The following is a 22,017-nucleotide window of genomic DNA, read 5'->3' as shown; positions in this document are numbered from 1 at the left end:
AAAAGGCGAAGAAAACCCATTTCGTTTAGGGTCGACAGGGTAGAGACCTCATTTCTTGAAGGGATGACTGTGGAAGAGTCCCTGTTTCTTTGAAGGGGAGGCAAGGAATAAGTACCGTTTCGTAGAAGCAAGAAGGAGAGGGAGAGAGACACTCCATTTCCTTAAGTGACGATCGTAGAGGTTCCATCTCCCTAAATGAAGAATGAGGAAGAGGCACATTTCTCAGAGGCACGACAGGTGAAGATGATTAATTTCTTTGATGGACTGAGGGTCAAGTGGTTCCATTTCTTTGGGGGACGAGGGATGTGGTCTTATCTTTCAAGGGACCAGTGGGAAAGTCCCGTTTCTTTGAAGTACGTGGGAGGGTGGGAGAGGAGGAGACTTCATTTCTTCAAGGGACAAATCATGAGGAGAGATGATGGGGTAAGAGACTTTATCATTTTGAGGGATAAGAAACGAAGCGCCATAATTTAAGGGACAAAAGGGAAAGCGCCCTATTTTGAGGGACAAGAAGGGAAAGCGCCTTTTTTTGAGGTACAAGAAGGGAAAGTTCCCTATTTTGAAGGAAAAGAAAGGAAAGTACCCTGTTCCTTTGAGGGATGATGGAGAAGAAGGTATCATTTCTCTATCATTTCTCAGAAGTAAAAGTGGGAAGGGGGATGGGGCAGAAAGACCCCATTTCTTAGAAAGTCTCTATTTCTTTGAAGGGTAATGAAAGAAAATGTCCCATTTCTGTGAAATACGATGGGAGACGAAGTCCAATAGACGCTGCTCAAGGATATTTGCCCTGGCAAATATTTAAGCCTTAGTCGACACTTTCAACTTTTTGTTTTCAATTCTTCGGGCGAACCATCAGAGAATTCGGAAATGTAAATCATAGATCACGTTAAGCTACTTTATTATTTCGGAAGGAGTCCCTCTCTAAAGCATGTTTTGTTAAAAATGGTTGCTGCTTCAGCACTATTAATCTTGTAAAGAGTCTTTTCTATTTTTCTGAAGACAACTTTCTCTCTGTTGCTTAGATTGGCAAGCATTGCACCAAAGGGAATGGTAAAATCCTGTTGTTGAGTCATTTTTGTTTTTATTATTGCTTACACAATGTTCCTTCTCTCTCTCTCTCTCTCTCTCTCTCTCTCTCTCTCCCCAACGCGACGTTTTGTCCAGTTATACAGGACATTTTCTAGCAGTGACTACTGAGGGACTTAATTCCAGTGGTGGTTGTTTGAGATTATGCTGGCCATATGCCAGCACGGGCTCTTGCTCCTAGAGCAGCCCGTAGATAAGAATTCTAGTGGTTGTTGTTGTTTTAGATTTGGTTGACCTTGTTTCAGCATGGGCTCTTGCTCACCGAGCAGCACATAATGTTCCAGTGGCAAGTCCTTCTTTTAACTTGGTGGTAAGGGCTCTCAAGTATGGCTGGGGAACCCGGGCAGGTAGAATTTTCATTGGTTCCTGGGAAGGTGACTCATACGCCGAGCGCTCTCAAGCCGTGCAGACTCCTCAGGCGGGCGACATCACTGGGAGCCTCCTGATTAGCTTCTACCTGAGTGACGTCACCCCTGGTATTATTCTCGTTGTTATATGTGTCACTTCCTGTGTTGGTTTCCTCATCTGGTATTTCTTGCGAGCTGGTGATCTCGTTGGGTGGGATGGGCGTGGTCCTTCTCAAACACGTCAGCATCAGGAATGCTTCTTGTGTAGTGTTCAGCGGAAGTTTTTGCTCAACGATGAAAAGCTCTTCTAGGAGGCGCAGACATCGTGGGTTGGGAGCTCTTCCGGTGATTTTTATATTTCTGATAATGTCCTCTCTCTTGATATTCTGTTGGTGTACTGCAAGGGTGTGCTGCCTGATGGCGTCCTCATAGGCGTGGCAGGAGATCCTCTTTGACAGGTGCATCGTCGTCATACCAATGTAAATCCCAGGGCATCCTTGGGCGGGGTATACTTATCAGTAGACGACGTTGGTCTACTTTAGGGTGTCTTTTACAGGTGGGGTGGGGTTGTTCCTTATCAGGAGGTCCTTAGTACACCGATTCTTGTAATAAATAATGAGGAACACTCTCTTCCCTTCCTCCATAGGGCGGACGTGATCCTGTATTATTTCCTTAATGGCTGTTTCTTTGTCCTTGCATTGCTGGTACATGAAGGATTTGTAAAACAGTTTTATATCCTCTGGTACACGATGGAGGATGAAAACAAGAATATTCCACCCTCAGAGGATATAAAACAGTTTTACAAATCCTTCATGCACCAGCAATTCAAGGACAAAGAAACAACCATTAAGAAAATAATGCAGGAACATGTCTGCCTACGCAGGAAGGGAAGAGAGTGTCCCTCATTATTTATTACAAGAATTGGCGTACTAAGGACCTCCTGATGAGGAACAACCCCACCCCAACCGTAGGAGACCCCCTGAAACAGACCCAAGAATGCCCTAGGATTTATATTGGTATGACGACGATGCACCTGTCGAAGAGGATCTGCCATCCCCAGGAAGGTGCCATCAAGCAGCACGCCCTTGCAGTACACCAACAGAATATCAAGATAGATGACATTATCAGAAATATAAAAATCATCGGAAGAGCTCCCGACCCACGATGTTGCGCCTCCTAGAAGCGCTTTTCCTCCTTGAGCAAAAACTTCCACTGAACACTACACAAGAAGCGTTCCTGATACCGACGTGTGTGAGAAGGACCACACTCATCCCACCCAATGAGAGTACCAGCGCGCAAGAAATACCAGATGAGATGACCAACACCGGACGTGACATTTATAACAATGAGATTAATACCAGGGCTGACGTCACTCAGGTAGAAACCAATCAGGAGGCTCCCAGTGATGTCGCCCGCCTGAGGAGGTCCTCATGGCTTGAGAGCACTCGCCGTATGAGTCACCTTCCCAGGAACCAATGAAAATTCGACCTGCCCCAGGGGTTCCCTAGCCGTACTCTAGAGCCCGCACCACCAGGTTAAAAGAGAAGAGCCCATGCTGGCATAAGGCTAGCTTAATCTCAGACAACAACAACAACCTCTGGAAAATTACGGGCTGCTCTAGGAGCAAGAGCCCATGCTGGCATAAGGCGAGCTAAATCTAAAACAACAACACTGGAATTCAGTCCATTAGCAGTCCCTGTTGGAAAATGTCCTGTAGAACTGGAACGAAACGTCGCGTTGGGGAGAGAGAGAGAGAGAGAGAGAGAGAGAGAGAGAGAGAGAGAGAGAGAGAGAGAGAGAGAGAGATGGAACATTGTATAAGCAATAATAAACAAGAAAAGTTATTCAACAACCGGATTTTACCATGCCCTTTGGCGCTTTGCTTGCCATCTAAGCAACAGAGAGAAAGCTGTCATCAACAAAATAGATAAGACTCTTTACAAGATTAATAGTGCTGAAGCAGCTACTTTATTATTATTATTATTTATTTTTTTTTCTATCACAGTCCTCCCTTTCGACTGGGTGGTATTTATAGTGTGGGGTTTCGGGTTGCATCCTGCCTCCTTAGGAGTCCATCACTTTTCTTACTATGTGCGCCGTTTCTAGGATCACACTCTTCTGCATTATTATTATATTATTATTATTATTATTATTATTATTATTATTATTATTATTATTATTATTTGTATTATTATTATTATCATCTTAAGGAGAATTATTGATAATGATAATATCTTCTTTGGTCTTTTGCACCAGCCTCAGCAGCCCCCATACACAATTAAGTCGTTCCTCGTTTGCAAGGTAGACAGCCCCTCAATGGTCAGTTCTGAGACGGAACATTGTACTATTTATCTCTCTATAAGGATCATTTTCCTCTTCTTTGTTCATATTTTTCTTCCGTTTTGAGAAGGTGTCGAACTGGATGCTCGTTTGTTCATCACTACAGTCTTGTTTCATCTTAGGTATTAGCAGTAGGGAGTCGATTAGACCTTTAAAGGCATTAGCAGTAGGGAGTTGATCAGACCTTTAACTTGAATCATTAATCACACCATACTCCTTTATCCCTTTGAGGAACTGACTCCAGAAGGCGTTAACCTTCAGGTTCTCCAACCTGGGCACAAAACAAAGCAGTTGACTAACTTCTAGATACATAATTCACCGCTTTATTCAAAATAAACAATTGCATTTAATAAGATATACTTAAAGGGTGTTAATGCCATCGGAAAGTGAAGCCACTGGACTAAGAAAGACGACTAAGAGTTAAGATGACATCCAAGTTATATAAAAGCAGTTTTCATCAGTTTGTATCTCGTTCACAAACTTCGGAAATATCTCAACTTGTTTTGTCTCATACATAAGTCTGGACTCGATAACGACCTCTCCCTCAAACTCCCTCCCTCTCTCCCTCTTTCTGGCATCATGTTTTGTCCATTATCATATTAAACGCGCGAATAACGCAGAAGTTTATGATAATCTCTCCTTGGTACTGGCATTGTTGCACGTAGATTTATATTCCTCTTATCCCTCTGGCCCGATGCTGCTTTTGAGGTTCATGGCAACATTCGCATCTTGCCAACTTCTATGATAAAAGCGTTAATGACGCTATCACCATCCATCGAAACGAGAAGTTCCATCCGTTGCATTCAGGGAAAATAAACTTATTCTGTTTTTGCAATCAGATTATTCTTTTTGGTGCTGTATTTGCAGTCCCCTACTATAGATTTGTTAGATAATAGCAGTTTGTTTATTAGAATAATGAAAAGAGCGTGAATATCAAAATGAACCAGTAGCAAACTTAAATGGGGATGTTAAAGAAAGGGAAGTTATATGTGAAGAGCGGTAAAACAAGTGGGAATCTGAAGGTAAATGAGAATAAGGAATGTAGCTCTCTGAACTTCCTCAGAAACAGGACAAGCAGATAAGGAAAATTAATTAATGAAGTCAAAAACCTAAGGAATGGAATTAAGGAACCTACAGATAAATAATAGCCATTAGTATATTATACGCTGAATACTTGTCTATACTTTCTACTCTGAAAGTGCAGTTTTTACGATACATGCGATGCTTACATTTGATATTATATGACAGCTTAGAAATGGAACAAATTGGCTATTGAAAACCGCCTGCACCATAAGAGTGACCTTATAAAAACGTAATTTCAGTTAGTTAATCTGGACATTCAATTATTGCACAGTGTATAAGAGATGATGCCACAGCTGACCGAAAGTTTTCAGCAATGAAACAGTTCCAATTTTCCATCAAATTTCATTGTTTACCCTACATGATTTAACATCATAATTCCCTTGAATTTGGCCTCATGAAGCAGTGGTTGGAATAGATTGTCAACAGAATAGTCTCTAGGTATCCTCTATTTTTTGTTTAATCGATGGGTGAAATACATTTCTATGGATTTATTGATGATATATATATATATATATATATATATATATATATATATATATATATATATATATATATATATATGTGTGTGTGTGTGTGTGTGTGTGTGTGTATGTGTGTGTGTGTGCGTGTGTGTGTACGTGTATTTCTGTGTGTTTCGTTCCCTACTTTCTTTCCTTCCCTCCTCCTTTACGTTCTATAAAGACTATTGTTAGCAGAGGTATTGGAAATTCATTGTTCTCCTGGGCATCTTTTCTCTCTTATGCAATTTGTACTAACAAAGAAGCCGCCCACCTACAGGATGTCATGAAGAACTCTAAGCCCAAACTTCACTATTGAATATGGCGTCGAAGGTCAACTTCCCTTCTTGGATGTAAATATCACGAGGAAAGGAGACAGGTACAATACTACCATGTACCAAAAGGCAACTAATGTGGGTCGGTGCCTTGACATTAGTGTGGACTGCCCTGACACTTACGGCACAGTGGTACCTGCGTACATGATACGTGCAATTACGCCGTGTTCCCTATGTAAAGCTACTCGCTCAGAGCTCGAACGTGGAAGCTTTTAGTATAAATCAACAATGGCCCGCATTAAATATACAGAGGAACGCGGACTTCATCATCCTTCTTCAAAGAAACCACTACACATCTATGAGAATCCGAAGGGAGACATGAGCGACAGAGCACCCCTGGACAACGAGGTGACTCAAGACCATCGGGCAGAGATGAGAATCACACCCTTGCTGACATCTTTGGCTTCAAGCTGTGGCATAGGACGTGTCCTACAGCACCAGGGATGGCCATGCTCTCACCCAGACAGCCAGCGAAGGAATGAGATCCGCCGGCCGATAGAAATTTAGCACCCCATCATGATTGAAATTCAGACGCCTGCATTCGGTAATAAAACTCTTGTATGTCATTTTGTAATCCAGTCCTGATGACGCCGGAGAGAGGTGGGGAAACGGTCCGTCGACTGGGAAAAAAAAAGAAGAAAGTAAATGGAAAGAATTTTGGGTAATTTTTCCTTATTCCCAAGAATCTTGCCAGAAAAGAAAAAGGAGGAGTATAGACTGATTTCGAAGTCTTAATACGAAGATAGTATTTGCGAGCGATACCATTGACTTCAATAGAAATATATACATTGTTGTGCGTATGTTTCTTTCTCTACCTCCATTCTCCCCTCCTCTACGTTCTGTGAGGACGATTGTTAGCCGAAGAATTGGTAATTCATTGTCCTCCTTGCACTAAGCAGCGAACGTAAAAAGAAATAAATGAAATTTGGTCTTTGTTCCCATGGCTGACACACGTCTCAGTCAAGTACGAAAGTAGACCCCTGAGACGTTTCGTCCCAGCCTTTTGTTCTTAACACTTTTTTCCTCTTCCCATGTGTTGCTTTTTCCCTATTTTTTTTTTTTCCTTTTTTCTGTGAGGGAACGTTGACGTGAGGCATGCAGCGAATGGTCTCAAAACAGGGCAAATAGCATTGAGTAAAACTGAGGAAAAATACTTGAGAGTTTTTTCTTGGTCGTTTTCCCACCTTCACTTTTCTTCTCCTCTCTTTTTTCTCCCTCTATTTCCTTTTTGAGACGGAACGCTGACGTCATTCACACTTTGGCTGGGTTCGAAATAGTTCTACAGCTGCTCTCCTCTTTTTCTTCTTCTTTTCTCTTGATGTAATTTTCACTTCACTCACAATAGAGCTGTTTGAAAAATAGTTTTAATAAACTTGTAAATCTTGAAAAATTCAAGAAGGATGACTGATAAATGAAAGGTTAATAATAGCATGAATTATATAAAAAAAGCAAGATTTTAGTGGCAAACAATAAATATAAAAGTAATTAGTTTCACCGAAGCTCAGAGCCGGACGACTGGACGCGACTCATTAAAAAAAGAGAGAGGTGGTATTTAAGGAAATATATTCAGTTATAAAGATTAATAATAAATCGGAATCATGAAAAGCCAGAAATTAGTTTTTTTATCTGTAAAATTAATTATAGAACAGAATTGTTTTTAACAAACAGAACATAACAAGGAATTACCTGCCTTTAAAATGTAACACCTGCTGACGTTAGATTTGACTTTAAATTCTCAATCAAAATGCGTTCAAAAAGCAATAATCTTATCTCACTTAAGATTTGACAACCTGATGTAAGCCAGACATAGACTAACCTAAATTTCTTCTGTTCCCGTGCGATATTTTAGACAAGGAGAATTGAGCCGCTGTAAAATCGGTATTAAATATATTGATTAGCGCCAAAATCCGTGTAATCAGTGTTTGTAAACAATGTTATGGTAATTAATGATGAACTGAACGTGGATGAACAAATGTTCACATGAATATTTATAATCAGAGACAGATAGATAAGACAAAAGTAGTGATGAATGCGTCCACTTCGAGGCCCTCCTGATTTTAGATTATAATTGTGTGCATTTTATCAGAGCCCTGATCACTAGCGTTATTATCCTCTCTCTCTCTCTCTCTCTCTCTCTCTCTCTCTCTCTCTCTCTCTCTCTCTCTCTCTCTCTCGTTCCAAACCCATTGAAGACCCATAACAGATAATTGACAACCAACCAGGTAAATCATTCACTGCGTAGGATGACATCTGCGTACTGGATTATTCCAGAACCGTATTCAGACCATTCCTTCTTCCCTCATCCCCCAATTACCAACCCCCCCCCCCCCCTTTCCTCCACCCTTTTGTAAGTCGAGAGCGTTACTATCACGTCATGAGAGAGAGAGAGAGAGAGAGAGAGAGAGAGAGAGAGAAGAGATCATTTGTAGTAAATGAATCTGGTTTGACTCTGAATATCTCTCCAAACGCATTGAAATTCTCTCCTTCTGATAAATAACTTTGGGTCCAGTACGCCATTCGGAAAGTTTAATATTCATTGGCGAATTTAACATTTGAAGGGGATTTTCCACCTGGTATTTTCACTCCAATATCATGAAATTTCGACGGGGTTTCACGTCCCTTCCAACTTCAAATATTACTTTTGCTTATGAGGTTTTGCATTTCAAAGAAATATAGGTGACTTTGTTGTGTCACTAACGAAGGATTTGAATGATAGGTGTTATTATTATTATTATTATTATTATTATTTTTTTTTTTTTTTTTTTTTTTTTTTTTTTTTTTTTTTTTTTTTTTTTTTTTGTCTATCACAGTCCTCCAATCCGACTGGGTGGTATTTATCGTGTGGGGTTCCGGGTTGCATCCTCCCTCCTTAGGAGTCCATCACTTTTCTTACTTCAGCCTCTAGTTTTTCCAGTTTCCTTTTCAGGGATCTTGGGATCGTGTTCCTATGATCATGGGTACAATTTCCACTTGCATATCCCACATCCTTCTTATTTCTATTTTCCCTTTCTTTCTCTTCAACTCTGGTGTCCCATGTTATTGCGACATCAATGAGTGATACTTTCTTCTTGATTTTGTCAATCAACGTCACGTCTGGTCTATTTGCACGTATCACCCTATCTGTTCTGATACCCATTATTATTATTATTATTATTATTATTATTATTATTATTATTATTATTATTATTATTATTATTATTATTATTATCGAAGGCCTTGCTCACCCACGTGGTTCTTGGCCTAGAAAATGAGACACAACGTTATGAAAATTTTCGTTGCATTTATTCATTCCTAGATGCAAAATGAAGATGCTGCTTGCAATAACAGACTTTGTTGTTCTCAGTATGGGATGAGGGTGAACTCCGGCTAAATTGAAGCTTCATTGATTATAAGATCTCTTATTGCACTCCATCTGTGATTCGCTTCGCGTAACGTCATACTTGATATTCCTCGGTGTCTGACAATACTTTAGGTTTCCTTTTCATCCCGCCTTTCTTTCTCCTAACACTAGGAAAACAGTATATCATTTGAGCTGTTGAAAAGGAAAGTATTGTCCGTGAGTATGTATCACAGCCACTTGTTCAGGTTTCATTTTACATTACTAGAATATTCCCATTGCCAAAATTCTCCTGTTTTAGTGACATGTTGCTCCCTTCAGCAGAATTAGTTGCTAGCTCTTTCTCTTCCAAATATTGCTCAACAGATTGAGGCTCTTGGCAACAATGTCTTTGTAATATCTGTAGAGAAGAGATTTATCACGTCTCTACAGGGATAATGAAAGCTGTCCTATCTTATCTCGCCTCTGATTTATCAGAGCAAAGGTAAACTAAGACAATTTTCATTATGTCCAGAAATTTTTCATTCTCGTCACCAACTTTTCTTGTCTGTAATTTTTTTTTTTTGTGCAACAGATAAGTAGAAAATACTTCAGCTTGTGATACAAGCATAAAATTTGGCATAAGTGTCCACGCATAATTTCAATCTGAACACTGGAAGAGGGTTTTTTGCTGTCCTTTGTACTGCAGGAGTTTAGCAATAGCTAGGCCTGACCTTGATGAGTCAAACCTTAGCTGTGACTATGTCTGCTCCATGTTCGACCATACTGGTGAACTGGAGCAGACTTTGAGGTATGGCATCATTGACACATCCTTCACCAAAGGTTCTGTCAAACCTGGACTGATGATCTAGAATATGCTTCCTCAGTACCTTTGCTCCTTTAGTAATCACAAGTGTATCTGAGTAGTCAGATGCCTGAGATAGGGCTAAAGATACACCTTTCTGCAAGGCAAGTAGCACATTCTTCCTATCTTGTGAGCTTCTAATTCAGTGGGTGAGGTAATGCCCAGTTGTTCCTAGGCGCTGCTGGTATAATTGGGATATGTCTGCAAGAGGAAATATGGCAGGACCATTCGAACTCAAGCTGGTTTCAACGATATTATTAACCAGCTCTGATAAAACCAGTGGATATGCATCTGGTTCTTCACCGTGGCATTCATCTTTCTCAAGATTCTAAGATGGGACCTCTCCCTATTGTAAAGGCCAGTGAGACATACAAGATGGTATTTTAGCTCTTGTGCAATTGCATCACCTGCACCTAGTTTTGCCAATAATTTACCATCATTAAGTGTGTGAGAGCACTCATGTAGTCTTCTGTTGAGATTCATGGTCATTACTTGTTGAAGATATGATACTGGTTCCACATTTTCACAAAAAATGCATGCTTTATTGTCTTGACTCATTCGACGCTGTTTAGCATGCTTTTCCTGTGGTTCTCTACCTTCTACTGTAGATCTTCACTACCTAACACGATCAAGCTTTGCATTATTAAACATGACCCCTAGAGCTCTTGTGGTATTGTGCCATGTTTTGTTGCAGTGCTGCCTCTATGCCACTTCTTTCATCCAGCCTTGCTGGGTCAAAGTTAGGTGGCATTTCACCAATCTCCTGGAACAATGGCACATTGATTGAAATCATTACCTACCCATCATTTTCCGGATTATGATGCACAGAGGCCAAGGGTGAAGATAGACTTTCATTTTTCGTGTCTTCCTGGCAAAGACAATATTTGCTCCAGTCGGTCTTCCTTTTGCCTGTGATTGAATTTATACTTGACAATATGAGCTCTTGACTAATGACGAGTGGCTATCCTCTTACCACCTTAATCTGATATGCACATTGCTGTTTGGGATAAAACTAGATTTGGTCACCCTACACCTATCCATATCATTCATTCAGTGACATTTAAGTTCCGTGTGATTTGTACACCATCCAGGTAAGTACATGAACAAGCCATGGTAGAGTCCCACTTACCCTTGGCTCTGCTCTCCCGCTCTGGTACATCCTATCAATTCAGGCGCGGCTGTCTAACTAGATCTACCAACTATATATATTCTTTATATCAGCTAATTGATATGGGGCTATTAGACAGCATTTGGGACACTAAATTACTAAACTACACTAAAGCAAAGCTAGGTAAAGAGTAAGTAAATCAAGATTAGCTGACACTGAACCCCATGCTGAGTTACAGTAGTAAATCCACCGATGTGCCCTGGTTGTGTGCTGACATTTACTCTTTTAAACTATAAAGATAAAACCACCACCTAAATTATATATAGTAGACTTGCAAATTATTATATTGAACAGGAAGACCTTTTTCCATTCCTACTGAATCCTGAGACGCGATTATTTAAGGTTTTTATCTGGTATATTAGATGCCATCTTTCCCTATATATGGTATATGAAATCTTTAGGCGAAATTAATTTTACTTTTGCTTTGTGACTGCCTAAAATATGTATAACCAAAACACGACCAGCGGCACATGAGTCCCATGTTGAAACCTTGACTAGCAGTCGTCTTGAAAAACGGCCACCATTTTGGAATTTTGAGTGGACACCCAGTGCTTTTCAAAAAGTGGTCTATGGAGAGGTATGTACCAAATTTCATGCTTGTATCATTTAACTCAAGTATTTTAGTTCAAAATTTACTTTACCTGCTGTACTATATGCTCTAATTTTGGTTGCTTCCCTGTCCCAACGCAAGTAACGCCCATCGCTAAAAGCCATCTGTTTTTTGTTTTTATTTGCAGAAACAGTGGACATCGGAATGCGCATACTCTGAATGGTCGATGGTGTGTGAACTTAGCAACAGATGCGTAAGTAATTGTATAATTATATTTGTGTATCATTCGTTGTTATCTCCGCTCTGTAATATGTTTCCAGAGCATGTGCTGACTATCCTCCCATCTTCGTGGGTCCGTCTGATACGTTATGTTATTATCAGTAATGAATTCCTAGCTGTGAATGATTAAGGTGTCTCCAATTTCATTTCCTCATATATCCAATATATTGACAGCCAGGCACTGCCTGACCGGAAGCAATATGTTCCAATACAATTCAGCAAATGAAATTTCAGTTGTTTGTGTAAATATGTTGAGGGACAGATGGCGCCGAATATTGCCAGTAGTATAGCACCGTAAGGAATTAAAATCGCGAATGGTCTTATATCTAATGGAATATTTAGAAAATATATAGCTTTCTAATATAACCTTCATATTTTGATATTTTAATGGTTATTGTGCCTAATTTCGAAACTTAGGACATGTCTATTTCATTGCGCTCTATGAGTTACATTAGCCGTTAATTTCAGTACATTTAACAAGGGAAAACGAAGACAGACATACAGTAAGGATGGAATACGGTAATTGAATCTCTAAATTCAGAATTATTTTTTATTTTATAATTTAGTATAACAATCCACAATCCGCTATTATATTCTTCGAGTTCCATTTTTTTTTTAATGAAAGGTCAGACCTAAAGACGTTTAATGATGATTATCAATTTAAAATGTTATTGCAATAATATTTCATGTCATGAATATTTGATAGCTTTGGTTGTTACTGTCTCGTAATAATTGAAAAGTATTGCAATACTAGAAGAAGATTCGGAGAACAGCTTTCACATTAGCAGGTCCTTAAGTTCGGGTCAATCCGCGTTGTTCTTTTCCGATACTCGAGATTCTGTTAAGATTAGCTTTCGTTGGACATGGGTTATGTGAGAATTTCATTTCATTGCTTTTAATTCAGAAGGATAATAAACCCTTTAGTATTGATTGAGTGTCTTTGAGGGATACAATTCGCAGCGCAGTTTTCGAGAAAATGAACGTCCCTCAAGATTCCGTCTTGCATTATGATGTCAGTTATGAAATGCAGGCATTTTAAGAGAGGGATTAAGACAGGCATACTTTAAGACTGAAAAAGATTCTAAAGTTATTTACCTCTTAGCGGATGCGCTTAATGACAGTCAACTTGGCATAACAGGTTTGGCCTTTGAGAAACGCTTATTCACGTAAACCAAAAAAAGGGGGGAAAAAAAACTTAAAATAAAAAAAGCTATATATTACTTAGCTCTCCTTGAATAATGCCAGGAAATTCCAAAAGGCAGTGTTATTTCTTGTATTACGAAGGCCTTGAAATAAAAAATATATATATTTATAAAAAAGAAAATCTTAGCTAGCAGACGGTATAGCCATACGGCCCAGCGCGACAAAGGAACCTTGTCTAGCACCAAAACAGCTATTGTTTAGACGCTGGCTTTCAATGTCTTTCCCTTCCAAGCGAAGCCTCGCTTTTAATTTTTTTTTTTTTTTTTTTTTTTTAGGGGGGGGGGCTCGCTTTTTAATTCTTTTTTTTTGGGGGGGCGGGTGGGGGGGCGCCTTCTATTATGGCTTTTTTATTTCCTTTTATTTTTTTACCCTACTGCCTTTCTCTGTTTTATTAGGTTTTAGATAGCATTCGGTTTCTTTACGGTCTGTTGGTTCCACGCCCAAATGCAACAAAGACCAAACTCTAGCACAAGTATCATGCTAGACGACGACGACGGCTTTCGGTTTGTTCACTTTTCCTTTCATGATATGCTTCTCTTCTCTTTCGTTTTGAATACTTCCATTTATCACTTTCAACCAATGCCTTGCTTTGTTGTGTAATTAGATTCTATATCCTTTGTAGCTTTTCGTTGTGTGATAGAAAAAATTACGTGATGTATAGAAGCTGTTGGTTACATCCACCAAAGAAGTGTTTAATTGTCAAAAATTCCTCTCGATGCCCCGCGTTTCTATCACTTTCCAAATAAGCTTTCCGCTGAAAGCTTTGGATCTGAATGGGAAATAAATTGATGACGAAAATTTCCCTCTCCTGTTGTGATTCAAACCCACACGTGGTACAAAGACTTAGATGACCGTTAGCCTACCATGTCGTGATTTTAATGGTCTTCCCAATGATTAACTTTGACTGCTGTTTTTTGCCATATAACTTCAGCATTAATCCATTTATTGTATTCTATGTTATGCATATTTTCCTTACCTAAAGATGCAGGCTATTTTTTTGAATTCTATTGTTGCTTATATAGCCAACTCATTTTGGACTCAATACAGGCTTTTCCATTTTTTTCCATTTGTACCTTTTAAATTACCAAAAGAATTATAAATTCACTACAATTTTTATGGATTTTATACATTGTCTATATTTATGTCTGCCTTGCATTTTCATTGCACTGTGCTGACGTTAACTTACTAAACGGATTTTGTAAGTACTGTATTTCCTGATTATACATTTACCTAATTTCACTTACTTTCTTATTTTTTAAGCCTATAGATATCTGTGTCCCTTTTTATATTAAAAAAGAAATTTTTATCATCGTTTTTAATATTCACAACAAAAATTCGAAGCGCAGTCAAGTTTAAAGTCGATAACCACAGGCTTTGGGAATCCCTCTGACGCAAAGAAGAGTAAACCAACCCAGACCCTCTTCTCCTGAATAAGTTAACGAATGTGTATCTGTCGTTTCCACGTTACCAACAAAGCGTTCTGTTTTTGCGGGGTTGTTTAGCACTTAATGAACGCGCTTCTTCCCACATCAAGCATCCTGGACGTGCATAGGATTATTCAGATGAGTCCAGAATTTTATTGCTAAGAAAATGTTGCTATCTTATTTTGACTTATGCAAAAGCAAGATCGTATAGTAAATAGGTCGAGATGAAATTTTAAATAAAAAATCGAAATATGCGATTTCCAACACAAGTGAGTGTAATTCAAAATGCATTTCAAAACGGAGAAATTGCTGACATTTGTTATGACTTATTCGATATTAAGATTTCTCAGCAGATCAGAGTTTATATGATGTTTTGAATAAAAAGGCTTGGGTAAGTTTGCCCTTATAATTGTGTTTAGTGCGAAGTGCATTTATTCATTTATTTATTCAATTTATTTATTTATTTATATATTTAATTTTTTAATTTATTTTATTTATTTATTTATTTATTTATTATTTATTTATTTATTTATTTATTTATTTAATTATTGTAATTATTCTATTATTTTTACTTATTATTTTTTTTTTTTTTTTTTGCTCTATCACAGTCCTCCAATTCGACTGGGTGGTATTTATAGTGTGGGGTTCCGGGTTGCATCCTGCCTCCTTAGGAGTCCATCACTTTTCTTACTATGTGTGCCGTTTCTAGGATCACACTCTTCTGCATGAGTCCTGGAGCTACTTCAGCCTTTAGTTTTTCCAGATTCCTTTTCAAGGATCTTGGGATCGTACCTAGTGTTCCTATGATTATGGGTGCAATTTCCACTGGCATATCCCATATCCTTCTTATTTCTATTTTCAGGTCTTGATACTTATCCATTTTTCCCTTTTCTTGATTTTGTCAATCAACGTCATGTCTGGTCTATTTGCACGTATCACCCTATCTGTTCTGATACCATAGTCCCAGAGGATTTTTGCCTGATCGTTTTCTATCAATCCTTCAGGTTGGTGCTCGTACCACTTATTACTGCAAGGTAGCTGGTGTTTCTTGCACAGGCTTCGGTGGAGGGCTTTTATTATTATTATTATTATTATTATTATTATTATTATTATTATTATTATTATTATTATTATTATTATTATTTTGTCGTTGTCTGCATAAATTGCTCAAAGAGCATTTAAGAAGACAGTCAGTGTACATCCTAGAACTTGCACTGAGGTTCAAGGGTTTCAGTGTGAGAGTTCATAGATTACAATGAAAGGTGGAAAACTAAAATGATTATTGGAGTTGCCTTTGCTTTAGCCGTGATATAGAAATATGAATTTCCCTGCCACATGACCCCACATACTGTATAAGAATGTTCAAGTTCGTGAGATTTAAAGAGATTCATGTGAAATATATTTTCTTCTTTTTATTATATCGCCAGCCATCTTCGTAATAGTATCGCACATAAAATTTTATCCTCGATAGAATATTAGTTGCAAATGGCTTCACCAATCCCAGCTTCAGTTGTTCAGATATCGAAAATATCGATACCCCAAAATATCGGTAATCGCTCATTTTGCGGCCGTCATTAATGCGTTTCAGTCCAGTACGCTGTAGCAAATCGCTTAACCTTGATTGTGTAAATATGCTGACGATCATATGATGCTGAATATTGCCTATAACTCCGATATCTGATATGACTGCACAGAATTATTAGAGGTTATTACCTTATATTATCTGTGTGCCGTTTCATTAACTGTTCGACAAACCTGATAACTGTAATTACCTTCGATAACTTTCTGATGTTCCCTAACGGTTTTATGACGTTTGATTTGCCGTTGGACAGTTTAATGGTCTGACCTTTTTGAGACTCGTTGTTTTCATCCAAACTGATTACTCGACTCTGTGACCTTTTCGTTTCTTTCAACTGCCAAGCTTTGGAACTTTCTGTTTACTTCTGCTTTCGCGGATGTTATAACCCTTCTGCCTTTAGGAGGCTGGTCCATCTTGTCCTCCGTGGTTAAGCCCTTCCATTCCATGTTATCTGTTTCTCGTTTGCTTCGAGCTATTGAACTTTTTTTTCTTATGAGCATAAAAACCAGAGACATTCAATGTTATCAAGAGATATTCATTTAACTTATTTCCATAAAAAGCAGGGATATTCCATTTTACGATAGGCTATTAGTCTTATAGCAAATTAGGGGGTAATGGGGGTGGGGTGGTAGGATGAAACCCCATTATAAACCATCTTGGGGTCCCCACTATAACCTTGCCAAGTTTTATGCCCATTGGACCAGCCGTTTTGCCGTGATTGAATGACAGGCGCCATTATAGTAAGATTATTATTATTATTATTATTTTCTCTCTGGCAATCCCCTTCTCAAACTCCACCCTCTTTGATGTCATTGATGTTTACCCTGAAGTATTCTTTTCCAAATGATAAGTCAGTCATATGTACGTATCTAGAAATTATGTATGATAAATTCGTAAAGTAACTAAGTCTACGGGCATAACCAGCCCAGTTTCACGGGTAGAAACAGCTCCGTTTTAGGGAATCCCTTCTCACCCCCACCTGCTTCGGAGGGTTGGGGAGGTAGGATGAAACCCTATTATAAACCATCTTAGGGGTCCCCACTATAACCCTGCCTAGTTTCATGGCCATCGGACCAGCCGTTTGGCCGTGATTGAATGACAGACGGACGATCGGACAGACAGACATAACGCTCATTATGGTAAGATATGTTACCATCTTGTTCTGATAACTATGGCAGTATATAAAACTGGAAAGATATCAGTTATGTAATTTTAGTTTTCTGTAAAAGAAAACTATTGAGATGGCTTTGTCTGTCTAACCGTACTTTTTCTGTTTGCCCGCAGATCTTAAAAATTACTGGGACTAGAGGGCTGCAAATTGGTTTGTTGATCATCCACCCACCAGTCAACACACGTACCAAATTGCAGCCCTCTAGCCTCAGTATTTTTTTTTTATTAAAATTTAAAGATAGCTATGATCGCGCGTACGGCAACTCGATAGGACAGGCGACTACCGGGCCGTTGTTGAAAGCTTAATGTACCGCGGCTCATACAGTATTTTACGCTGTACGAAAATTCGATTGCGCCGAATAGAAAGTCGGTGTATTTTTTACTTGCTTTGTCTTGTTTCAGCAAAAGCATAATATGTTAAGCATTACGACAATTCAGCCATGTACTTTTCTCATTTTGTTACTGTTTGGACTAGTTGATTTTTGTTACCGTAGCAACTGGATATGACTTATTTTAGGACGAGATATCACAGTGGACTTTTTTTATTATTATTATTATTATTTCTTACAACAAGATCTCAGTCAGATACGTTGTCATCTTGACACCATAGGGACCAGTGCTGCTCAATGTTAAGAAGAGATATTAGTCATATTGGTTTGTATTCTCACACTATACATATATATATATATATATATATATATATATATATATATATATATATATATATATATTATATATATATATATATATATGTATATATATATATATATATATATATATATATATATATATATATATATATATATATATATATATATATATATATATATATATATATATGTATGTATATGTATATATACTTGTTAACAAGAGATATTAGTCATATTGGTTTGTATTCTCACTCTATATATATTATCATATATATATATTATATATATATATATATATATCCTATATAATATTAATATATAATACATATCAATAATATATATATATATATATATATAAATATATATAGTGTGAGAAGCATACAAACATATGACTAATATCTCTTCTTAACATTGAGCAGCACTGGTTCCTATGGTGTCAAGATGACAACGTATATGACTGAGATCTTGTTGTAAGAAATAATAATAATAATAATAAAAAAAAAGTCCATTGTGATATCTCGTCTAAAATAAGACATATCCAGCTGCTATTTAGTTATGTTTGTACATAACTAAATCGCGAAAATATGGAACGTGATGAATATGTATATAAATAATAATGACAAAATCCACGAAGGGAAGTCGAAAGGCCTTGAAAGCTTCATCGTTTCTCTTTCCTTCGTGGATTTTAATACGTACACACACACACACACACACACACACACACACATATATAATATATATATATAATATAGTATATAATATATATATATATATATATATATATCAATAGAGGGATCCACAGTAATATCCTTGTTTATCTAGATATAATATGTTTATACAAAGCTTAAAGCTTTCGTCTATCCTCCTGTGGACTTGATCAAGTCCACAGGAGGATGGACGAAAGCTTTAAGCTTTGTATAAACATATTATATCTAGATAAACAAGGATATTACTGTGGATCCCTCTATTGATTTCTTAGAAGCACGATACAGTGTTTTTATATTGTATATATATATATATATATATATATATATTATATTTATATATATATGTATGTATGTATGTATATATGTGTGTGTGTATGTATGTGTGTGTTGGCAAAGAGTTGGACATGCACTTTTTTAATCTAGCTTTCATAAGACCCAGGCCCGTTTTTGTATCACAAAGAGATATCAGTCTTTCAGCTTATAGGAATGGAGGTGTTAACGCTATAGATTCGTATGGAAACGAATGCAGCGGAACTACTACAGAGGATTCTAAGCAGATTCTATGTAACATCCCTCAGGCCCACAGTTGCATCGCATTATACCTTTTACTACTCTAACTAATGTTAGAGGTGTTGGACAGCAAGACTGAAGAAATGGCGGGGCAGCTAGGGGCCGAGGAACGGTGCAAACGCCCTTTAGTAATGCCAACAGTGCACCACTACCCTCTAAGCTGAATGTTACATTAGTGGTCACCTCGAATCATTCAACAACAAAAGTATACGAGTACAATCTATTATTGTTTGAACAGAAGGAATAGGTACTTACCTAGAAGGGTACTGTTGGTTATTATCTGGAAAATCTTGCCTGGATCCATCGTGGTAAGATTCTATAGTGTCACCATCTCAAATCTCCAACTGCCACTGCCCGTTCGACGGTTGAAGTTTCGGAAGAGTTCAGACAGAATTTGGGAAACTCACGTTTCCTGGACTCTGCTACAGTTATCGCAAAAAAGAGATAATATTTCCTGCTCTTTTGCGATGCTTAGAGTTTCACTGGGGTTTAGTTTTCACACACTTGTTTTCATACAATTTATTGCTTGTTTTTGGTTGACATAAGCATACTACTGTGTCATGAGTGAGGAAATAAACAGAATAAAATCAAATTAACACTAACAATAAGATTAGAGAAATCCATATCTTTAAACAGATAGATAACGAATAAACATGATAGGTAACTGATAAAAAAAAAAATAGAATCTTCCTAAAAAAGAAAAACGAAAATTTGATGATTGGTAATGTTTTTCAATTTTTGTTCTGATATAGGATCATTGAATACCGACAAACGATAATTTTCATTTTGCAAATAGTTTAAAAATTATTTAGAAAGTCTTATGATTGCATTCTAGTATGAAACTGTGAGACCAAGTCTGCAGTCTTCAGATTTAAGACATCTTTTCCTTTGGTTCTAAATTCCACTTACTATTTTGTTGGTAATCTCATTATTATCATTGTTGTTGCTTTTGTTGGTGTTATTATTCCCTTCCTTTTCGTTTTACTGCCTTTCCTGTGGACTTGAAATCCCAGCCTGAGACAGAGACCCAGTTCACCATTATTGCAGAGATTAGCAATATCATTTGTAATTACCTTTGTAAAGAAAGTCTAGATAGTTTCTCTAGTCTGTTTTTTTTTCTTCTTCTTTTTTGCACTATCCTAATAATGAACCTTTTCGTTTCTGACACAGAAAAATATGCTTGTATTAGTTTAACATTGGCGGAAGCATGCGCATTCTGAGTGCTTTTTTAATATTTCTTATTGATATTCCATTCCGTTTTCTTGGCTTATCTTCTTTCTCTCTGATTTTTCTTTTTTTCTTTTTACAGCGGTTGCCCTTCTTAAATAAATATGATATATTCCCTTTGGTTTCACCGCGGACATTCAAGCGTTCAGACGGTCAGTCTCCTGTTTGTTTTAATCACATCAAGATACATTCAACTTCACTAACTCCTTTTACTTCAATGTCACTTTTTCTTCTATTCATAATTCTTATCCTGCTGAAGGATGCTTAGTGCGTGTTTTTGTTCTTTCTGACTCCCATATCTAATAGGGGAAACCTTAATTTAGCAATGGGGTCAATTTCGTATTTTCTCATATCTGTGGAAATTATTCAGTTATGTATTGGACGAGGACACACTTGCACTGTGAATTTCAGATCATTAGGTAACATTAGACAGCAAAATTTACATAACCATTTAAACAATGCTTTTTATATATAGTTATTTCCATATTTCGATATTCAATATGTATTCAAAAGGAATCTCTTCCGGTGGCATTATTTTTTGCCGCCATGGTCATTCCATTCAGGTTAGACCATAGCAAATTAATGAGTGTATTAGCTCGCTTTATTTGTATTTGGACAAATAATAGCAACCATTATATTTCTCAAGACCGTAAAACATGGATCAAGATCAAGTTCATTGGGCACCTTTTCATTTTTTTAAGCATTAGTATTGTTCTGAATTGGTCTGTGAACAAAACATACATACACTTGAATGGAACATTACCTGCACTAAATTTAAAACAAGGGCTAGAGATTGAAACTAAGTTTCAGAACAAGCAGATGGCCAGGGAGACGATACATATACTGTTTTAGATAAGTCAAGATGAAAATATTGATTATATTAAGTATCGATTGAACGCAATGCGCTAAAAGAGAGAGAGAGTGAGAGAGAGAGAGAGAGAGAGAGAGAGAGAGAGAGAGAGAGAGAGCTACACGCACGCTCACAAACATTATACTATATATGATATATATATATATATATATATAATTTTTTTATATATATATATAGTTATAATATATCTATATTTAAATTAATATGATATTTTATATATATAATAAATAATAATATATAGGTATATTTAATATATATATAATAAATAATAATTTATATATATCTATATAAATATATATCTTATATATATATAGATATATATATAATTTATTAATTACGTATATTATATATTTATTATAATGTTTGTGTGCGTGCATGTAGCTCTCGTCTCTCTCTCTCTTCGCCTTCTCTCTCTCGTCTCCTCTCTCTCTCTATCTCTCTATATATATATATATAATATATATATATATATATATATATATATATATATATATATATATATATTATCTATATATATATATATATATATATATATATATATATAATATATATTATAGATATGTATATATAGATATATATATATAGATATATATATATATTTATATAATATATTATAGCTTATATTATATCTATCTATATATTATATATATAGTATATATTTAATATATATATATATAATATATATATATATTACACATATATATCTATATATATATAGATAGATATATATATATTATAGATATATATATA

General features: G+C 36.8%; 1 protein-coding gene across 1 annotated transcript in view; it reads right to left on the bottom strand.

Annotated features, from left to right (window-relative positions):
• Window positions 1-19,738, bottom strand: part of LOC135225392 (uncharacterized) — a 242,422-nt gene extending 222,684 nt beyond the window's left edge. The window contains exon 1 of the mRNA XM_064264727.1: window positions 19,425-19,738. Coding sequence (XP_064120797.1) covers window positions 19,425-19,473 — 49 coding nt within the window. The 5' untranslated portion in view covers window positions 19,474-19,738. The remainder of the gene's footprint in view (window positions 1-19,424) is intronic.
• Between the last annotated feature and the right edge of the window lie 2,279 nt (window positions 19,739-22,017).

Source organism: Macrobrachium nipponense, chromosome 13 (genome assembly GCF_015104395.2).
Source record: "Macrobrachium nipponense isolate FS-2020 chromosome 13, ASM1510439v2, whole genome shotgun sequence".
Classification (NCBI taxonomy): Eukaryota; Metazoa; Arthropoda; class Malacostraca; order Decapoda; family Palaemonidae; genus Macrobrachium; species Macrobrachium nipponense.
The sequence above is the reverse complement of the archived record's forward strand: the minus strand, read 5'-3'. Positions and strand labels throughout refer to the sequence as shown.